The following is a 21,512-nucleotide window of genomic DNA, read 5'->3' as shown; positions in this document are numbered from 1 at the left end:
AACAGGGCTTTGCATATACAGTGCACTGAGCAGCCACTCCCTGACTAATCCTCAGAGTATGTGCGTGAGGTAGGAGGGGTTAGTATTACCTCAGTTGCACAGATGACCCTCAGTCAGACAAACTGCTGGAAGCAGCCAGAATTAGGAACTGGCGATTCAGCTGGGTGAGGTATGGGGATGAAGGCACAGTTCTTGGTTGCCTTGAAAAAAAACTTAGTTAAAATCTAAGCCTTCTGTAGATCCTTCTTTTAATGAATGACCAGAGTGGGAAACCAAAGGAAGAAGAGCTCCTAGTATCCTAGGAACACACATCCTGTGCATGTTCCCATTTCAGCCTCTAGTATGTTATGATGATCGTAGTCGTTCTTGTGGACCCACTAGCTTGAATTTTCTAGGTGACCACAATGGTGTTTAACTGTTCATAAGCTATAGCTGTTAGTAGAGGCAAGTCTTGAAACAGCAGTTCCATGAGTGCATCTTTATCACCTTCTGTAAGGGTAAATACTAGTAGAGCAGGAATAGCCAAAAGTTTGGAGTGCAGGGTGTTTCCCATGTGGGTGACAAAAGCAGTAATGCTGCTCTCTCCTGCTGTGGGTATAATTGTAATTGCGCCTTCTTTAATGCGATTGCTTCTTGGGAGCTAATCTACTGTGATCTGTGTCATACCTCCTGCGTAAAGCACTGCAAAGTTGTGACAGAGTAGATTTGTCACATCAAGATGTGTGTCGCTGTTCTTCACTTCAACAGCCTCGTGGCACTGAGTTGTGGCCAGGTAGAACTGTTAGCGCTGCAGGATCTGTCACTGAGGAAAGGCAGAGCCATTGCTCGTAAAACAGTAGCTGCTCGGCTCGGATTGCTGCTAGGCTCTCCTGCTTTGCTGCACCTCATAGGCAAGGACCACTACCTTGGCCGCTCGCTCAGTCTACCGCAAGGTGGGACCCCTCCTGTCTTGTTCTCAACTCTCTGCCTTACTTGCAGTTCTTCTGTCCTGTTGAGCCAGGGACTTGCAAAAGCCTCTCGCTTTGTGCCCCTGCCTGTCCGCTGATGTGCTGACCAGCTGGGTGTCACACATGGAAGAGGTGAGGTGCTGGGTTCAGTAATGGTTGGCAAACATCTGAAAGCTGGGTTCTTCAAGTGCAGCAGTCTGGCAGAGGTAAAACTGAAGACCCACTTTCCATGCATGAAGCATCTGGGAGAAAGTCTGTAAGAAGGAGAGCTCTCGCTCTTCCCTCCCTCTTGGGTATGGTCCACTAACACCCCCACCCCCTTTCCTGGTACCCTCCCAATCCTTCCCAAAGGCAGCTTCAAGCACTTCTGTTCCTCTTAGCTTTCCTAAACTACAGCAATCACACCAGATAGTGCTCTTTGCTGTTGCCCGTAGTGATTTTTTTAAAACTCAGTGAAGCATTTTGCTGTGTGCCAAGTCTAATAAACTTGTTTAGGTGAGTTTGATGGGCAGTGTCAGAAATTATGACTGAATGCTGCCTGTGAGGCTGAACTGGAGGAACTCTGCTGCATCTCATTGAACTTGGGAGAGATGGGATGTTTATGTGTTTGTTTATGCCCCACTGATCAAAGTGTGTTGCAGGTAATGGGAAAGACAGCAAGCCGAGTCTTAGGTTTCATTTAACTAGTGCCTATAGCTTCCCAGGAAGTTTCTCATTCATGCTAAACTATGCACAACTTCAATTAGAATATAGCATGCACACTTGTGTAGGTTGGTGGATGCAAGAGCACCGGGCATTTTGCATTCCTCAGCTGGAGCTGGCATTATTTTGTGATCATGTCACGAAAGAGGTAAAGGAAATTGAATCGTGTCTGTGTTACATGATTAGTCACGGTGACTGCTAGGAGTTAAATTGCCTCATGTTCTAATTTCTCACTAGTACACTGAAGTCATGAACTTGGGGTAAATTTAAGGCACACAGACCTTATTTTACTCCTCTGCATCACCATCTGTTAGGGTGGGACCTGGGAGGGGAAAGAGAAAGGTAGTTTTACATGCCACAGGGTTGAGGAAAAGGAAGCCATATGCCAGTCAAGAGCCGGAGTCAATGTCTTCAAAGACTGCCACAGGGAAATCTCAGGATTTTAATTGCTCAGCTAATATCTGAAGAGCCATGGAGCCATCAAGGAGTACTATTTTAGGAAATCTTGAAGGGTGGTGGTGGTAAACAGACTCTGCCCCCTCATTCATATGCAGAAAAATGAAAATGGCGGAAGGACTAAAATATCTGTAATTGTTCCTTATTCACTGGAACTCATTTAATTGTTAAAATGGGGAAAATATAGCAATTAGTATATCATAGAAATGCTAGTGATATTTCTAAGCTGACATAAAATCTATGGTTTAAATTAATACAGACTTGGAGCTCTACTGCACATGAAAGTGTGTGGGCATAATTTTTGCCCATTATTGAATAAGGGGAGATACTGGTGAAATAGAGAATGTCAGTATTGTTATAGGCTTTACTTTTTTTTTTCTTAGATTTTTATATTATGCTGTGTTAATTACAGTATTAGGAACTAATGCTAAATCTTCAACAACTGTAAGCTGTAATTACTACTATAAACTTTGAAATAAGGTAGTGGTAATTGGTGAAGATAGTTATAAAAATCATTTTATAAGATTGATGTTTATCAGTTACACCATTTAAACCCCTGATTTATACAAATTTTCACCACTCGGTCTGAAAGACAGGGTCACAAAAATGCCTTTCCCTCGCCATCCATTTGGAGTATTTCTATGGTAGACTTTACAGAAGGTTTGAGGAGGCTTCCAGAGCTTTCCCTAGCATCTCCTTGTTGTTACTTGTTCTCAGAGTTGCTCACAGTGAGCTGGCTTCTTCGAGTTCCTCTGGCTGCCATGCAATGTCCTCTTGTACCCAGTTCTTTGCTGAGGAGAGAAAGCTGTGTTTGTGTTCACAGGAATGGTAGCCTCGGAGGCAATAATGAGTAAAGGAAACATTAAACCATGAAATGTCTGTAAATACAAGAATATCCTGCTTCCTGTAGTGCCTGCTTCTAAGCTGGAATGGTAGCAAACATGATGTAGCAGAGGGCCTGTACTGAAAATGTGAATTTTCCCTGCTCTGCTGCTTCTGTTCTGTGTGGGCTGGTGAGGGAGCACCTGCTTCTGCATTTGAAGCACTTGGCAGTCGCATGTGGCAAGACACCTACGCTGTAGCATCAGGGACTGGCTTGTACGTCCTGGGTGTGGTTTCACCGTAACTTAGGTCTAAGTCCAGGTTTCTGCTTTCCCACTCGCCAGCCTGTCACCCAGCCTCTTGTTCCTGTCCACTCCTTGTAGATGCTGCTGTGGCTTTGTACATCTGCATGTACAGCTACTGCAGGGAGCTGTCGCATTATGTATTATTTTAGCTTTTTTTCTTTTTCTCTTGTGTCACACCTTTATGGCTGCTTACATTACTCTGCTTCCGCATTGTTTTTTTTGCTAGATAACCCCCTGAGCTGGCTCACATATGGTCACATGTTCACTGGCACGTGGGAAAAGATGGCAGCAACCTGGATGTATATTGCCTTAATGTGTTCTGGATTTCAGGGTGCCGTGTCAAGTCTTAATCAAAATTTATTGTGACCTGATTCCAGGTGGTGTTGGAGGGTTTGTATAGTCATCAGCGGCAGAAGGAATTGAAGGAGATCTATGTCTTTTTAGGACTAGACCGTAAACAGATTAACTTTGCAGAATATCGGCAAATACCTAAACTGGACCTGTTGAATGTGATTATTTATCTTCATTAACCCAGTTATATCACTGCATATTTCTCTGTCAATCTTCTAGTTTCTGGTAGCTCACTGGATTAGGACTAAATACTCTGCAAACAAATTCAGTGTCGTCAGTCCCAACTGCTGAAAAACAGTAATCAGGTAGAGGGGGAAGGGGGAGTTGCTCTTGCTCTCATTAGTGACAAGGCTTAACATTTTGGCTTAAAAAAAAAATTAAGCTAAACCCAGGCAGCAAGATCTAATTTTCAGCCCTAATTTGTTTTCCACGTCTCTTTCACACCCATTAAAGGCCAGACATATATTTTTCCTTAACTATAAGCCAAAATTCTCACATAACCACACGATTCTAGGAAGTGGGACTACATGAAGAACAGAGAATATAGTGATGCGCACAATAAACCTCTGCCAGTTGGCCACGCAGGCATTATACTGTGCGTAACAACAAGTTTTCCATGTGTTTGCATCAGTACCTTCCTATTCAGCACCCACACAATTCCTGTGGCTTTGGGTGTGTGAAGATATTTTTCCATGGGGAGAGGGAAGGGGTCCTCACTGGTGCTTTCCCACATTTACATTTCTTATAACATTTTATTTATATCTCGTACTTTTTGTTCTCAATAGCAAACATGTCTCATTGTGCTTGCTAGCTGCTTCAATCTAAGTAGACCAATTAAATTTCCAGGAAAGCAAGGTTTGTTCCTTGAAAAACTGGGTTTGGGGAGGGTTGTACCAAAATCAGTTTTCCCCGCACACATCCCTACATCCCTTTTGGATGGACTTTTTTTTTTCTTTAGCTGTAATTTTCAGTACAAAGCTGCATCACTTGTTACAGTGTTGCCAAGTATTTTTGATTATGATACAAGTCTTTTTTTTTAATGTTTTTTTATAAATCTCATTACTGGAGCCATAAGATAATTAAAAATGCTATGGGGTGCTAAGGCTGGAAACATACATTCTAAAAGAACAAAATAAGGACAAATGTGTTCAAGATTTTTATTTTTTTGTTGTTATTGCTATCTCATGGTATGTTGATACCAATGATTCTTTATTGTTATCTTCAGCTGATGGTACTAACAATATTGAAGCCAGATACCTGGTACAGGTTTCTGCTGTTGGTAGAGCTGATGGAGCTCTTGACGTTGTGCTGATAGAAGTCATCAGCATGGTATGACATACAAGCGCAGTTTTGTTGATATTTTGGGAATTGCTTTGGGTGCGTAGTATATGCCACAAAAGTGGCGTTTTGCCAGTATACTTATGGCTGGGTATGTTTTGCTGTGTAGCTTATCAGTCACAACTTTGTATCTTCTGTCCTGCAGGGCTCTGACAGCTATCAGTAGTGGCAGCAAGAAATTTTACAGTTTTCAAAGTGGAACTTCATCTGTCTGTGAAAGAGGTTATATCAGGTGTTTGCCAAGAACATCAGACAGGATAACTTCAGAGGCCCTTTCTGTAGGGGAGGACAGTTTGTCCCAGTTCAGTTTGCTGTGTATTGCTCATCCTTATCTGTATGTACTTAACTGTGCTCAGGACTGGTACAGGTAACGTGACAACCACTGTGCTCAGCAATGGTTCCACCATGCAGTCTGGGCAAGGCCAAGCTTTCAAGTGTGTTTCCAAGCCCTTTGATGTTTTAATGGCATTTGCATCTGTCAAAATGGTTTGGTGCAAACATTAGCATTCTTTAATCTGAGACACAAAAACAGCAGCGTGGGATTCTGGCTCGTGTTTCTGCAGCATAGTAAGAGACTATGAAATTTCTGCTGCTAACTAGATAATCCTTCCCATCTAGGTGCTGAATCATTGTTCAAAGAGAAACTGGGAACTCTTCTAGTTTGTAGCAAACCTGCTATCTGGGAATGTGTATAGCATGCTGCTAGCAGCCAGCATCACATAAAAAAATCAGAGCATGCATCTCGAAGTCCTTGCCTCCTTTTGTGCCCCAGATGTTTCTGGCGGTCATCTCTCCATCCCCAGACTTTGTAAAGACCCCTGCATAAAGCAACTTGGAGTGGCTCTGTGCGTTGCTTTTGCTGCAGGAATTCTTCCTCTGTCTGCACAGTAGTGTCAATAGTCTTTCTAGTAAGCTACAGCAATGAGAACCATACATTCTTGTTTGTTCCTGTTCTAGAAGATTCCAGAATACCAAGGCTTATCCACTGCTTTTGTGAATATAAAACTTAAGGTCTGCTTAAAGTGAATGGGTTTTTTGATATACAAACATCCTTATTTTATCTTAGGACTGAATAATTGCATCTCTGGGAAGAGCAACATGTGATCAAAGCCACAGTCTTCACTCACCGTTTGGCAAATGTTCAGTAGCAATTTCCAAGGTGAAATTTTGTTCTACCCAAAATGATGTTTCTTTGGTGCTCTTTTTTGGTTTTTTGTTTGTTTGTTTCTTTGTTAGCATTAAGTATTATAATCTACTTAAATGGAAACAAGTGTAGGAAAGGTATAATTTATTTTCTGAATTAGAGGATCATTAGCTAATTGATAGGTTCAGTGTATCTTGAGTGTGCCTACCATGAGTGAAAGCTAGTGAGATGCTACTGGGATTGTTAAAACTCAAGCAAACTCTCTGCACTGGTGAGACCGGGAAGTCTCACTCATTTTTCTTAAGCTTCAGGTGCATTTTCCGGGAGATCAGGTACTATTGACGTGTTTGTTTTTCTTTCCCTTGCCTAAGACACTGGAGGCAGCTCCTCATTCCCAGAATACTAACAGCACATAGAGTCTAGTGCTGTGCAAAGCTGTCTATGTTATTTTGGCACATACCTTTTTAGATTACTTTTCTTATTCTGTATGTTCTTTCCTTCAGAAAGCTCCATCTGCTCTCCATACCCTCAAAGCTGTCTCCACGTAACATTATTTCCCTCCTTCATTCTTATCTCCAGCACCCTGTGTAATCTTTTCCTGAGCTCAAGAGTTTTGACCCTGCTCCTTCACCTTTCTTGATGGGCTGGACGGTGATAGAGAAGCCCAGGAGTGGTGTGTGAAGATTGGTAACTGTTTCTTTGCAGAGGAATCAGTACATGCAGCAGCCATCTTTCATGTGGAGGGAGGCATCCAGCTGAGAAAATCAGGCCTAAGCATGGCATGAGTAGCTGTATCAAAATGAAAACTGAAACTTGCTTTGTGTTAGGGCAGTTGCTCCGACCCCTTTCTTGAATGTCTCACCAAACTGAAAGAAAGCTTGGCTTCCCCGGAAAGATAGTAGCTCTGGTGGAAACTCTCGTGCATGGTGAGTTCTGGATTTTGTATGGAGGGAGCTAGCACACACATTAGGGCAGTTGCTCCGACCCCTTTCTTGAATGTCTCACCAAACTGAAAGAAAGCTTGGCTTCCCCGGAAAGATAGTAGCTCTGGTGGAAACTCTCGTGCATGGTGAGTTCTGGATTTTGTATGGAGGGAGCTAGCACACACATTCCTCCCCCAACTCCTTTTAACTGATAAAGCCAAGCTGAAAGCACAGGAAGGGGCTTGGAGCAGCCTTGTGGCCCTTTGGGTGGAAGTTACAGCATACACAGAGCTCTTCCCTGCCTGAGCTGCAACACTTAAAGCTGGCTTTGGCATTTCTACACCAAGCTGTGGCTGCACCAGCAAAGATATGCCCAAGGGATGGATTCCTTGGGAAAGCCTTTTTTTTAATAAGAAAATCAGTGTCCTTGTTCACACCACTGTATATGCCCAAGGGATGGATTCCTTGGGAAAGTCTTTTTTTTAATAAGAAAATCAGCGTCCTTGTTCACACCACTATTGTGAGTGGCTTTTTCCTCTCATGGCCAGAATCTCTCACTGCTACATCGGTGAAAAGGAGGAGAGCCAGGGAGAAGACTCCCTCGTGCAACAACTGGCAGCCCAGTGGTTTGAGGAGCATCTCTGGCTGCTGGTGCAGCTCAGGCAGGGCATCCAGGCCCAGCCTGTTGTTGCAGGGCAGGGCTTTCTTTGCTGGGAGTGTGTTTGCAGCCTGGGTGTGTGGGCCGCCTTGGTGCCTGCAGCACTAGGAGCGGGATGGGGAGCACGGCCACCCAGCCATGGGGGCCAAGGCTGGCCAGGGGCACCCAGCAACAGATGGGTAGGGTGAAGATGGCACATGGAAAGCTAGGTTTCTCCCCAGTTTTGGAGGAGGATCTCAGGGCTCCACTTAATTCTGTGTTGCCTTGTTTCCTGGCTAGTTGAAGGGCTTGTCTGTGCTTGATAGCACTTGTTATTTCTCCTTTCTTGTTTGTTGGAGGAAGGGGGCAGGGAAGGTGAGGTACTTTCTGTTTAAAACCAGAAGTGTTTGTCATCTCCATCCAGGTGAACTAACCCACAGTGGAAGGAAGTATGACATTCATATTGCCTTTTGTAATTTGGGAAAGCTGTGGATGAATGCATGCATCATTGCAGGAATTGCTTTGTTCACTAGTGCTTTCAACTGCTGGCCTGTTTTGCTTATCTGACCACTTTCTGCATCCTTCCTCTCTCAAATTTTGTGCTCCCTACTGCAGTATGAAGAAGCATTGCCCTTTTGTTTTCATGTTGCCATGTGGCTGGCTGCACCCTCTCATGGTTCCAGCTTGAAGTGAGTTTGTGCACCCAGAGTCATCTACAAGCCAGGTGCATGTGAATTGAAGTCCTAGCTTGCCAGGTCCTCTTGGGAGAATAGTGTGGCTAGCTTTATCTCAACAGGGGACATCAGATCGCCTCATTTGACAAATAGAGTCAGAGCATATGAAAGAGTGATGGCAAGCTCAACATCTGATCCAGAAAGACGTGAAAGATCAGTAAGCCCTGACAGTGGTAACAGGAAAGTTTCTGGGAGTTTGTGTAACATGGTAGAAGCTGGCAGTTGCCAAACAGGCTCACTCCTGTATTCTTGTCTGTCATGTTACTAGCCCTACTGCAACTGCTTATTTGAAAATTGCTTTGGCTAGCCCAGCTCCTGGCCCCTCTGGAAGACCAAGCTGCCCCGCAATGGGAGCATAACATGGCAGTGCTCCACAGGCAATCTGTTCTGGTTAACTACTGGGCCCTTGTACCTCTTCTCTAGGTGAAGGCTACTGGCATAGTCAGTTTTGTTTTATTATTCCCTCTTCTATGTCCATGAAATCCTTGTTGCAGAGACATCTGTGTCTTTCACTACAGTGCACAAACCTTCAGGCAGGAGCTTAACTGTTTCCCTGACTAGATGCATAAGTCTTCCCCCACTGTCTCTGCAGAAAGTTTGTCTGTCCCTTCTCCTGTCTCACTTTCCAAAGCTTCTCTCTTGCTCTCCCTGAGGTGTGCAAAACACCTGACAGTAATATGATGAGGCAAATCTCACTTGGCAGCTTCCAGTGTTGATCTGCTATGCACCTCCCTCTACCCTGTCTCCAAGTATCATCATGGAACTGCTCCAAATACAGCTTTAAACTTGTCCTTTCACCTGTCCAAATCCCTCTCAACAGAGCCAAGGAAGTGGAAACTGGTTCTTTACGTTTAATAAGAGGAAATTCAGTGTTATATACATCTGTAACAGCACAGTGAGCAAGAGTTCTTCCCCTCACAGAGTGTGGGCTTGAGTTCGAGGATCTTTCTAGATTTTTATAGGCCATCCTGTCTTTTGTAGTAGCATATCCTCCTTAGCAATCAGCTTGTGACCAAGAACACCTTAAACAGTCTTCCTGCTCCTGGGGAGCCTGTTTTTGAAAACTGTCTCAATTAGGTGTGAGAAGCAGAACTTTTCTAGTCATATAGCAGAGGAGGCTCAAGTTAAGTAGCTGAAATGCTAAGAGCACTGTAGCACGAGAGTGATCTGATGTGATCATGGAACCTTTGTTAATGGAAGGGTACATGTGGCTATTGGGGACCACGAAAGTAAAGTTGATCCTGCCTTGGACAAGGTGGCTGCTTTTCTGTGACCCTGCTGCTTTTCTGTGCTGTGTCAAGCTCTCTTGTTTCTGTGCTGGAGCTTCCTGTTGGCAGTCCTGTACCTTCCCACACGTAACAGTTTCAAAAGACAGTTTAGCAGCACCGAAGTAGTAAGCAGTAAAATATGGTAGAAGCCCCATGGGGCTGAATGAAAATCTCTCTTTGAAACACACTGCTAAGTTGAAATTATTTACAATTACTTGCTACTTGAGGGAGGGGGATGGGGATCCAAATTGCCAAATAATCCCAGTTTTGGGCTTGGGTTTATAAGAAAGATTATTTTTTCAAAATAAACAAAACTTAAAAGATTACATAAGAAAAAACACACAGGAACAAAGTTAACTGATGAGTTAACTCAATTAGTTAATTCAAATTTTCCCCCCATTTTTTAGAAAGCTGTAAGATGGTGATGATCCCCATGATTAAGATGTATCTAACTCTAGAGCATGGGCTCTTTGCTTTCAGAGCAGTTGTTCTGCTTCACTTGACAAAAGGGAAAATATAAGCTAAAACACCTTTCAGGTTGGGCATGCCCTGGCCATGGAGTTAACTGTGACAATTAGTCCAAATGTAATCATGCCCTTTAGTGCTTTTACTTTCTGTGCAAGATCAGCAAAAGTTATTGTGACTATAGAGCCACTCCAGTACAAGGAAATCACCACTGATCTCAAAGATTTCTCTTCCCATGCAGAGACCATCCTTTCTCTGTGAGTCTCCCAAGTTGAGATTGTCACACGTACCCCGTAACAGCAGTTCAAACTCTGTAAAAGATGCTGTTCTCAAAATTGTAGAGAAATTAGGAATCCCAGAGAAAGAAAAAGCATATAGATTTGGTTGTCTGTTTTGTGCAAGAAAAGGAATTTTTTTTTTGCATGAGCTTTGTGAGCGGTCTAGAGCAGGGCCTTGGGGTGTCTTTTTCCACTAAACAGTCAGTGGGCTTTTACCTGAAGAAATGTGGAATGGTTTCTCTGACCAAAAGATGCAGGACTATGCATTTGTGTCTGGAAACCTCAATGTCTGTAAGACAGGATGAAGGAGGAGAACGCTGAGGCTTTGTTCAGAGGCAAGTCTGACTGTGGCTGCATGTTGCATCAGATCCTTCAGGCTAAATTACAAATTTTGGTGTGACTGTAAGGTGCCCAGTGTATGTGAAGAAGCCGGAAGCAGCAATTTACAAGTGATTTCTGATAAGCAGGAGATAGGGAATAGAAAACACAGAGTGGAACACTAGAGAAAGTGTTCCAAGGGCAGAAGAAAAGGGAGGAGAAGCCACTAAGGTTTGTTTTTTTCTCATGTCTTTTAAAGTAGGGATTGTGGGTCATGGAATATGTAGAAGCCAGGAAGATAAAAGTGGTGAATCAGATTCTACCATCCTTTTCACAGACATTTCCCAAATGCACATTCCCTAGTGCTTTGTCATGTCTGAACTTCAAATGCAATAACGGATGGGAAATTCCACTATATCCATTGGGAAACTGTCCAACAATCTTGAGATGACTTTTTTTTCCTCCCTCCTTAAATGAGTAGACTAAATGATGATACACTTTTGCTTTGTACTTTGTAGTTATGTCCAGACACAGCAGAGGTACTTCTCTCAACCCATGTGGTTTACAACCTTCAAATATCTTGTGTCTTGTGTCATGTCCTAGTTAGCTGTTAATCAAGTTTTTACATTCCTGTGTCTTATTAATCAATTCCTGTGTACATTTACAATAAGGGCCCTGTATTGCACATTCATACACAGATATCTGTGAAGAAACCCATCAGCTCCAAAGAGCAGACCTTTCTCTATTGAAGTCGAGATCTTTAAGACTCAGGTAGCCCCTAGAAGAGGTCATGAGTATTTGTCCACCATGGCCCACAAAAATTAATGGAGATTTTGGTGATTTTCTTGTTCCCTGGATGCCTTCTGGCATCCTCTTTTATGTTCGAGTTGCTAGCCATGGCAAACACTTCCCATAGGCTGCACTGCAGCTGTTACGGAGGGATCAGCATTTCTGCTCTTTGACCCAAGTCACTTTCTGGGTTTGCATATAAAACTAAAGAGACACTAGTAGTTCTATTTTGGTGTTTTTCTCATACTGCAAGCTTACATCTGGTGTTTGCCTAATCTCACTCTTGGTATTTGTTTCCTAATTCTTATCACCCAGTAAGTATGTAATTTTGTGTTTTTTCTCAGCTGCATTAACACCTGTTTTTTAAAGTCTCTTAAGCCAAGTAGATCCACCATGTCATTCTGTAGTAGTAACAGAAAAATGCATTTTTCTTTAGCAGGATGTGTCACTGATGGAGTCTGAAGAAACCAGTGAGGGAGGTACTGCTCCCCCAGAAGCCATCAGCACCATTAGGGAAGCTTGGGATTCCACAGCAGTCAAAAAAGAGCATCATGCCCCTCACACATCAGCCGAAATGAGCACCAGCCTGTCTGACTCTGCAAAGGGAGTGAAGCTCAGCACTCCCAAGGACTGCCTTTCTGCTCCAGGGAAAGCAGCAGAGATGCTGGGCAGACCCTCTAACCCTGTGCAAAAAGTGCCAGCAGGACTGGAACAAGAGCAAGGTGATGCAGAGCCTCGAAAGAGATTCTCAGAATTGGAAGGAGAAATGCTTCTAGAGGAGGGTGGACTGGATTGTTCACTGAAGCTTAAGCAAGTAGAGCACATTGACCTGGAAATCAACCAGGATTCTTTCTGTCTCAGCACAGTCCAGGATGAGCCAGCCCCTGGCAATGCCATCCTGCAGGCTGTGGACCTCAGCATTGAGTTTCCTCAGTGCCAGGAAGAAGTAGCTTTTCACAGCTCAGTCCTTCAGGCTCAGCATCCAAAATCTCCTTTGGCTGATGCTATTTCCTCTCAGAGAGAGACACCTAAGTGCTTCTTGGTGTGTAAAACCGTTTCAGAGGGGCATTATAAGGCTGAACCGTTTCTGGATAAGATCTCCACAGATTCTTCACAAGAGGTTGACACGGGTGCAGAGCAGAAGCAAAGAGGCAAAAAAGTGGCACCAGCAACTGATGAACAGCCTACCTCAGAGGAAGCAGTAGAGGACATTGCTAAACCTTACATTTCTGAAGATGCTAAGGAAAGCATAAGAGCACTACAGCGTTTGGAAGAGAACATAGAGTCTTCCTCTTCCCATCGATTGTCTTCCACTTTAACAGATAATGGCCAAATAAGTTCACTACAAGTAGAAGGAAACATTTCTGCTGATGAAACAAGGAGTAGCAGCGTGGTCAAAGACCAGGAAACGCAAATGGTTTGGGAAGAAAATTCATCCGTTTCCAAATGCCTTCATCTTGAAGATGATTCCAGAAGAACAGAGGGTAGACATGCCTCTCCAGCAGAGAGTGCTTTCCAAATAAAGGATGCTGCTAAAAAAATAGAGGAATATAAGGAACCAGCACAGGAGGATGCAGTGTCTGAAGTTGAGCAGGAAGAGGAGAAGAGAGAGTGCAAAGAGCAGAATCTTTTGGAAGAAGGAAAATCTTTGAACACCAAAGATCAGAAAAACAAGGAAGAAAATGGGCAGGAACAACAACTGCAGAGGGAGGAGCTCAAACTGGAAGAAGAACTTCAAGAAGAACCCAAACAGGAGGATCTATCATCAGCTTTCATGTCAGAGATATCTTCTATCTCCAGGAATAATGTGGACCTGTGTGGTTTGGAGAATGTATCTTCGACTGAGCAATTGGGATCAGCGTTTCCTCCTGGGAAGCCTGTCTATGTGGATCAGCATCCTGGTGAGGATGTACTGCCGAAAGCTCATGTCACAGAAGCAGGTTCTGGGTGTCAGCCACCTGCTGTCAGCTCTCTGTCCTCAAATAACCTGAACACAGTGGGTGAAACTCCAGTGGTGCCTCCACACACATGCCATATCTCTGACCAGGCAGAAGATCTAGAAGACTCTGGCCGCTTTTCCATTGGTGGTCAGGATATTGGAGATGACTGGGATGACAGGACAAAACTGAGCAGGGAGGATGAGCACAGTGAAGGGCATGGAAAGGCTGTCCAGAGGTTTGATATAAGAGATGCACCACTCTGTGGAGGAGAGGCAGCACCTTCTAGCGCAAAGAAACCAGAGGCTTCTGTTTCAGCACACCCTTCCTCTGGTACCAAGAACTTGGAGCCACGTAATCCCACAGATCCTAATTCCGTTACAGAAAATTTGGGAAAAGATGATCTTCAGGACTTCATTCCAGCTTTACCCTCAGAGCTCACCTCTATGACTTCATCATCTGGTCCACAGCAACAGGCTGCTAGTGGAACAGCCTCTGTGACCCCTGAGGACTGTCCCAATGCCAGCCTTAACAAACTGCTAGACTCTGTAGAGAAACCAGCCAACAAAGCTGCTTCTGTACAAGTGCAGGACCCAACATCAGGGGAGATTGCTGTTGTAAGTACTGATCCAGGGGAGGCCAACACTTCTCATGAACTCTTTACTTCTGAGGAAGGCTTTCATGAAGATGCTGGTGGCCAGTCTTCTTTCTCTGTGATATACACGAGCCATCTTCCTCTAGAAGGGAGCCTTCCTGAGGATAGGAGGACTGTGGCTATAATTGCAGGGCCTCTGGAACCACCCCAAACACCAGGCAGGACTTCCACTCCCCTGAACCACCCAGAGACAATTCATCAAAACCTCACAGAAAAAAGTGCCATTATTCAAGGACAAGAAATGGGAGCACATGTGGATCATGAAGCACAACAAATACCTTTACTTGATCAGTCTGACTGCAGTTTGCACCAAAAAGAGCCTGGATCCAGAATCTCCAGTGTCCTGAGCACCCTAACTTGGCCCTCTGAAGAAGATATGGAAGATATGGTCTTTGCCGTGAACCAGCAAGAACAACCTGTGTCCCCCATCTCCCACTCAAGCCTACCTCTGGTGTCTGAGCCTGATACTAAACAGCTTCCTCATCCTCCTTCCCATGTCCAAAGCCCCAGTCAAGCTCAGGCCCCTGCACTTAATGCAAACCACCTTGCTCAATCTCCAGCCCTTGAAAGTTACCAGTCACTGCCTCCTGTACCCAACTCCAGGCCACATCTCAACTGTGGTATGGTCAGTAATAAGTTACTAGCCATTGACCCTCCTATAAGCCATTCTCTCTGGACTGCCACCTCTGTGTCTGATTCTAACACTGTGACCTCTGCTTCTGATGGAGAAGATGTAGCAGAGAAAGATGGCCTTGTCCCAGAAACGAGAGAGTGGAATCTCAGTGACTCAGGTACCCATGACACAGAAACTTCTGATGACTCAGGGGTCAGCTTGTTGGCCAAAAGTTTTTCTGCTGTTGGCTGCTCTGACACCAGCCCTGAAACAGTGGACCAGCACATGGATATACAGTGTAGAAAATCCTCACCTGACCACCCTTCTTGGCCCTCACTTGAAGGCCTGATAACAACCACAGGCTCCAAGAACAGAGACTGTGCACAGCCACTTCCAATGCTAGCATTCACCAATCCAATCCACTTCCTCCAGCTCAGCCCTCCATCACCACCAACCACCCCAAGGACTTGCCAAGAAGAGGAGATGTCAGGGAAGCTGAGATGGGAGCAACAGGCAGGCATCTTTGGTGTGGACACAAAGAACATCCAGGCTCCATTGGCAATCACAGAGAAAACAGAAGGTGAGAGGAGGGACAAGCAAAGGCTCGAAGGAGGAGGAGGAGAACCCCACTTGGTAGCTCAGCCAAAGGAGGAAATGCCCAGACATTCACCCTTAGAAAAATCATCAAGTTGGCCAGACAAAAAACCAATCAGGGTAGTGGCACGGGAGCCAGCAGCCAATCAAGAAAACCCAATTAAACGCCGTGTAAAAAGCAAGGACTGGCACCGTCAGGGCCTGAAGAGGACATCAGTACCACCAGACATCTTACAGGGTGAGTTGTCTCCTTCACTCCTTTCCCTCCCCCCTCCACTCCGAACTTACTGCAGATACCAAAAAAATAAGAGTTAAACTAAGTAGGTGATGTGACAGAGAGGCATGAGAGCTGAGAGCTCAGCATTGCTCTTGGGGCCTTTCTGGTAATAGTCCTCACTCCAGCACTGCAGCCCCCTTGTCCTGCCCCAAGCTTCCCGCTCCCAGCTTTCCCCTAGCTCCTCTCCGCTGCCCTGTAACCAGTGCATCCTGCTTGTTCTCTTGAGTACGGCTGTGCTCTAGGGCTCAGTCCCCTCATTTCACATTAACACTGCAACAGACAACTTCTCTCACTTCACAGATTCCTCACCCCTCGACTTCACATCCAGTTTCTCATCTTGTCCCTTCTCCTTGTTTAATGATCTGCCACCCTTACTTAGTGACGCAGGTTATTTTGGCCTACCTGCAGGAATGAGTTGCCTAGTGGAGCTCAGTTCAGAGCTTCTGCTGGTCATCTCTGCTGTCATCACATGGCTGTTGCATGTGCCCCATTTCCAAGCAGTAAGGAAAATGCATGCACATACCCTCTGTAGCCTGTATCTGTTACCTCATGTTTAGTTCCTTGTTTACTTGTTACCTCCCTTCATTTTGCAGCTGACACCTTTAGGTTCCAGTTTGACCTTCTGAAAGAGATGATATTTCTCAGAATGTAGGACTTGAGATTACAGATAGGAATGGAAATTTGTCAAACCCAAGGTCCCAACTTGCATAGAAGCCAAATTTCTGATGTCTGGAATGGAAAACATGTGTCTTCTGTAATGCATCTCATTCAGACAGGACTTACTGCCAAGATGCATGTCCGTTCTTTATTACATCTTACCTGATCTTTAAACATGCTTTCTTCTTCTCAGCTCTTCCTTAGTTTATTTTCCAAGCTCTACAACATGCTGAATTTTTGGCGCAGAGGAAAACAAAGAGAGTGTAGAGGGGTGTAAAAAGTTTGGCAGCGCTTGAATCAAGATTTGTTTGTGTATTTGACCTGTAAATTCTTAGTTCTGAATTCTAAAACGTTCAAGGCAACGGTTCTGTCTTTCCCCTGACTCATACTTGCAGTTCAGTCTTTGGGCTTTCTTCCTCCTCCTGCTTCCATTAAGTAGAGTTTTTTTCACACCTTTTTCAATTAAATCCCTTACAAAACAAAGGAAAAATCCACATTTTCCCCATTTTGCATAAAGAGAATATGACTCAAGCAGCAATTTATGAATACTTACATAGTACATTAATGTGAGAATTGGATTACAACATTCATTCTCAGGCCACATCCCTTCTAACCCTCTTCACAGGAGTGATGTTGGTAGATGTCCAGCATTGTTGCCCTAGAAGTCACTGAGAGTCTTTTGTGGATGTTGAGCCCCAAAAGAAAGTGTAAGACTTTCAGACTTGACTAGTGACTTTGGGTTCATGGATCCTCCAATGCCTGGCTCAAGTTGCTGAAAGGGGAAAAGCAGCACCGAATAGGGACCACAGGCAGTATATTCACTTGGACAGCTGAAGAGGGAAGCTCTTCGAGTTACTGTCATTGCTGAAAGTGTCAGCCTTTTACTTTGCACAAAAAGCAAATGTGGCTAAGTAACAGCTATAAAGTGTAAGTAATGTCAAGGGTTATTAAAACTAGAATGTTTCTGACCCAGAAGTAAAGGTCAGGAGGGCACCTGTACTCCAACTCAAGACCACCACTTAAGTGGGATATAACTAAATGGTATCTGTATCATTTGGATAGTAGCTTGACTCTAAAAATGGATTTATGTGTTTACTTTCTAACTGTCTTACATGCAGAAATTCCTTCTGTTCCTTCAGAGGAAGAAGCTCCAAAGGCACGCAGGGAACCCCCAGTCAGTTCAGAAACAGTTATATTGCGGTAAGTCCCTAAGAATTTGCCTCCATTGCTGTGTAGCACAGACACCTGACATTGTCTGTTGTTCCTGAGGGACCAAAGATAAGGAGAAGAAAACTGTAATAAAGTGACTTAGGCCTGTGTTTCAGTTGATGCCCTCTGGGAGAGGACCCCACTGAAACAGGAATTTCTGTCCCTTTAGGAAAGTATTTTCATTTAGCTAAACTTTGTTCTTTAAGTAAAGCATGTGGATCTTGAGCTTGTTGGAAAAAGTGGTCCTTGCTGTGACAGTTCTGTTACTATGAGTTGGATAAGCTATCTCTGGCACTGTGCTCTTCATTCACTCTTTGTTTCCAAATCCTTATTCCCTGATAGAGAGAAGAAACCTGCAGACGCAATAGAGAACTTCAAACGCCGGCACTCCAAACTAATAAACTCTTGTAAGTACCTTCTGCCTGCTGTGGCAGACCCCTCTCCTCCATCATCTCTCACCCTTGGAGTGAGCACAAAGGAGAGGGGCTCCACCACATGGGAGCAAGGAGGGAGTGTTAAGAGAGTGGCGTTCAGTGGAGGAAGTGAAACCAGAGCCCTCCAGTACTCTTGGGCAGCTGGTGAACTCTGCTTGTAGCAGTTCTAATGTATTCAGTTACCCTAATCTGAGACAGTAACGGAGTTTTCTCCAGATTGAAGCAGAGGGTGAGTAGCTGCTATAGAAGGTGTAAATGTTATGTGCCTCTCTTCACAGCAAGATTGCTGTATCAGGAGTACAGTGATGTGGTTCTGAACAAGGCCATTCAAAGCCAGAAGAGAGTGGATTCTTTCGCAGAGGATATAGAGTCGAGTTTCCCAAGCTCACCAAGGCTACGGAGGAAAGTGCTGTCTCCCCAGGACTCATATTTGCAACGTCTGTCAATCTCATCTAATGCATCCCTCTGGCAGGACATCCCCATGATACGGGGCAGCAGAATGCTACTCAATATGTCCCGTGATGAGCAGAAGCTACAAGAGGTAATGGACAGATGTAACAAGGTAGATGGTGGTCTGTAGTCAAGAAAGAGCCCCCAGAAGGGTGGTTAAAGCAGAGAGTGAAAATTTTGATGTGGAAATGCAGGTGGTTGAATGTAGCGATCACCTCTACTCATGTAAGCAGCATGGGATGTGGTACCAGTGCTTGTGAAAGTAGTACAGTGCTGAAATTCAGAATTGTAGAAAAAAAGGAGCACTGAAGGATAGACTCTGGACCACGTCAGTAACTTCATGAAAACAGACATAGGCAAACTGGAACAAGATAAAATGAGGAATTTCAAGAGTGTTCAATGCAAAAGAGAATATTAAAGTAGAAGACTTCCAGCCTTCTCCCACACATAAGCTTATGAGAGATGCTAATAAAACCACAGTGAATTGTAGTTCCTGTGGTAGAGTGTGAGTTAACCTGAGTTAAATTGACCTGTGTGAGCTGCAGGGCTGAGGGGAAACAATAAGATATATGGGTTCAGCAAAATGGTACATACTGAAACTGGGGAAGGAAAATGAGAGGAACTGAGAAGTGGATGGGGGAACCTAGAGAAAGAGGAGAAAACGGCAGCATAGGAAACATGATGAAGGAGAAAAATGCAGGTGATGCGGATGCTGGAAAATTTATGGGAGCACTAGGGAACCTAGTGAAAGTAGAGTTGAGGAGGAATAGAAAGTAAAATGAGAGCAGATAGCTATTTTTCTTTAAGTAATACAACAAGTCTGTCTTCTCAAGAAAGGCAGGCTATATATAATGGCATGCTTGCCCTTCATTCCTACAGCCTCTCTTCTGTAATTATGTACTGCTTAGATCATGTACTGGGAGGCTTTCTTGCTTTGCTCCTGTCTCCTCTCCGTAAGATTCCTCACAGACTTGCGTAGCCTACTGATGCTGTGCTCCCTTATTTCATCTCTTAAGGCCAAGTTTGAGTTGATAATGTCTGAGGCTTCATACTTGCGCAGTTTAAATGTGGCAGTGGATCACTTCCAGCGATCAGCAGAGCTCCAGGCAATGCTCACCAATCAAGAGCGTCAGTGGCTTTTCTCCCGCCTTCATGATGTACGTGATGTCAGTGCCAGGTGAGATATGGCCCTTTGCTTCCAGGATTAACACCCACCATGAAGCACAGACGCAGCTCATCATTTTCATCAATAACATCTCTCACTCCTGTTCTGAGTGTTCACTGACCTTCAAGGTAGATACACACATGTAGCACTTTGTGATTGCATGCCAAGGCTGCCCTGAAAGGAACATTCGCCTTTTTAGGTGACACCGCAATGTAAATATTATGGCGCAATTGTGCACGGAGCTCAATGCAGGAGATCAAAATGCTGCTGTAGCCATGTGCTAAGTACAACTAAACTTGACTTAACTAGACCTCAGCCCAAATCAAATGCAGCTCCTGCCAAATTCCAGACAAAAGAAGCAGCTGTAAAGAAGCCCTGACCTCCCCCCACAAAAAAAGAGGGGAAAAAAAAGTGAGTTACAGCCATCACTTGACAGAACCTAATGTGAATCAACTGAGCATAAGTCATAAAATGTAGACATGACCCCACATGCAAGGAATCCTGTATGTTGTAGGATTCCTTTCTGCTTTTTTCCTGCAAGGCTTGGCTACATACATCACTAAGCTAAGTAGGGTTTCCTGCTACCTTTTCCTTTTCTACTAGTAGGATTATTCTGGTGATGTCTTAATTTTCAGTTGTTGCCTGACTGTGCCTTTAGAAGCATGAACTCTCAAGCACAGTGGTCTTTTGCCTTCGCTTCTTTATTGCTGCTATCTAGCCCTAAGTTGTCATTGTACTGGCGTTATGCTCTCTCTCAAAGTAAAGAGCTCTCTTGTGCTTATATGTAGGCTGTCAGGCTTTTAGAGGACGAGGCTGTTCCTGCTTTACTAAATGACACTAATATTTCTCTCTCCTTTTATGACACCACAACCATGTGCTGCAGTTTTCTCTTTGACTTGGAGGAGAAATTTGAGGAGGACATGTTCACCTTCCATGTGTGCGATGTGGCTCTGAAACATGCCCCTGAGTTCCGCAGGGTATATCTACCATATGTAACAAACCAGACATATCAGGAGCAAACCTTCCAACGGTTACTGTAAGTTTTCTCATTTGTTGCACCCTTCTTCCCCCTGACTTCCTTGCTGCACCTTGAATATTCACTCTTTCAAATGGTGGGGAATGCTGCAGGTACAGGCAGTTGGCCAGTGCTCTCCCCAGAAGAACAGGCAGGAACCTTCTTCAGTTCAGTGGCATTTGGGACAGCAGAACAGAGCTGCTGCAGGCCCTCTCCCATAGCAGTGGAAAGGGAAAGAATAATTAATATCTGATTCTATTGCAGGCTATTCTCTCTACCATCTACTGAAGAGAGCAGAAATGACTGTCCTGGATAACGGGTTTCAGCCTGTGGTTTTCAGACTATTAAGAACCCAAAAGTGATAAATTCAAGTGAAACTTCCTACTTCAACAATCCTGTGATTCTGTAATTAAGAAAAATATGGCTGCCGTCAGTAAGCTTAAACAGGCTATCCAGGAGTCTTTAAAATGGATTGAAAATCTTGGGGCCAGAGAAGAATGTCGATCTCCCATTCTGGGTAGCGGAGCGGAACATCTCTTGCCCTCCCCTTCTGTACTCAGTGGTACAATGTGAATAAGACATGAGCCCAGTCCTGAGCAAGGTTTCCTTGACATTTCTGCACTGCTTTCCATCTTAACAACCCAATTCCAGTGAAGCTACAGTGATTCCGGGAGACACTGTTCCCAGCAGGCTATTCAGGCACTGTCTCTGGGTGCTGCTGACTGAGAGAGATCTAGTCTTGCAATTGCTTCCCTTCAGGGAAGGCTGAGTTCCACACAGAAAGGACCTCCAGGATATTGTCTAGGGCAATGTCTACTGGGTCTACACCCTTATTCCTCATCTCTTCAAGGATATGGGATTGTCTGTTATAGTGGCCAGTGCCACTCTACATCATTAGCCTTTTACCTTCTACTGCCCAACATGGAAAACTGGATGACAGTGGCTGTGTCTCAGAGGGTAAGAGAGATATTAGGGGGGAAGGCAGCTTTGCTCAAGAGTAGCAAGGGAGGGGAGGCAGCTGTTTCCAGA

General features: G+C 44.4%; 1 protein-coding gene across 1 annotated transcript in view; it reads left to right on the top strand.

Annotated features, from left to right (window-relative positions):
- The first annotated feature begins 12,051 nt into the window (after nucleotides 1–12,051).
- The window catches only part of ARHGEF5 (Rho guanine nucleotide exchange factor (GEF) 5), a 14,745-nt gene continuing 5,284 nt past the window's right edge, over nucleotides 12,052–21,512 (top strand). The window contains 6 exon segments of the mRNA XM_010141002.1: nucleotides 12,052–15,514; nucleotides 17,329–17,410; nucleotides 17,762–17,826; nucleotides 18,132–18,394; nucleotides 19,320–19,480; nucleotides 20,352–20,504. Coding sequence (XP_010139304.1) covers nucleotides 12,052–15,514; nucleotides 17,329–17,410; nucleotides 17,762–17,826; nucleotides 18,132–18,394; nucleotides 19,320–19,480; nucleotides 20,352–20,504 — 4,187 coding nt within the window.

Source organism: Buceros rhinoceros, unplaced genomic scaffold (genome assembly GCF_000710305.1).
Source record: "Buceros rhinoceros silvestris isolate BGI_N320 unplaced genomic scaffold, ASM71030v1 scaffold9538, whole genome shotgun sequence".
Lineage (NCBI taxonomy): Eukaryota > Metazoa > Chordata > Aves > Bucerotiformes > Bucerotidae > Buceros > Buceros rhinoceros.
Note: the sequence above shows the minus strand (reverse complement) of the source record. Positions and strands in the feature narration are given on the sequence as shown.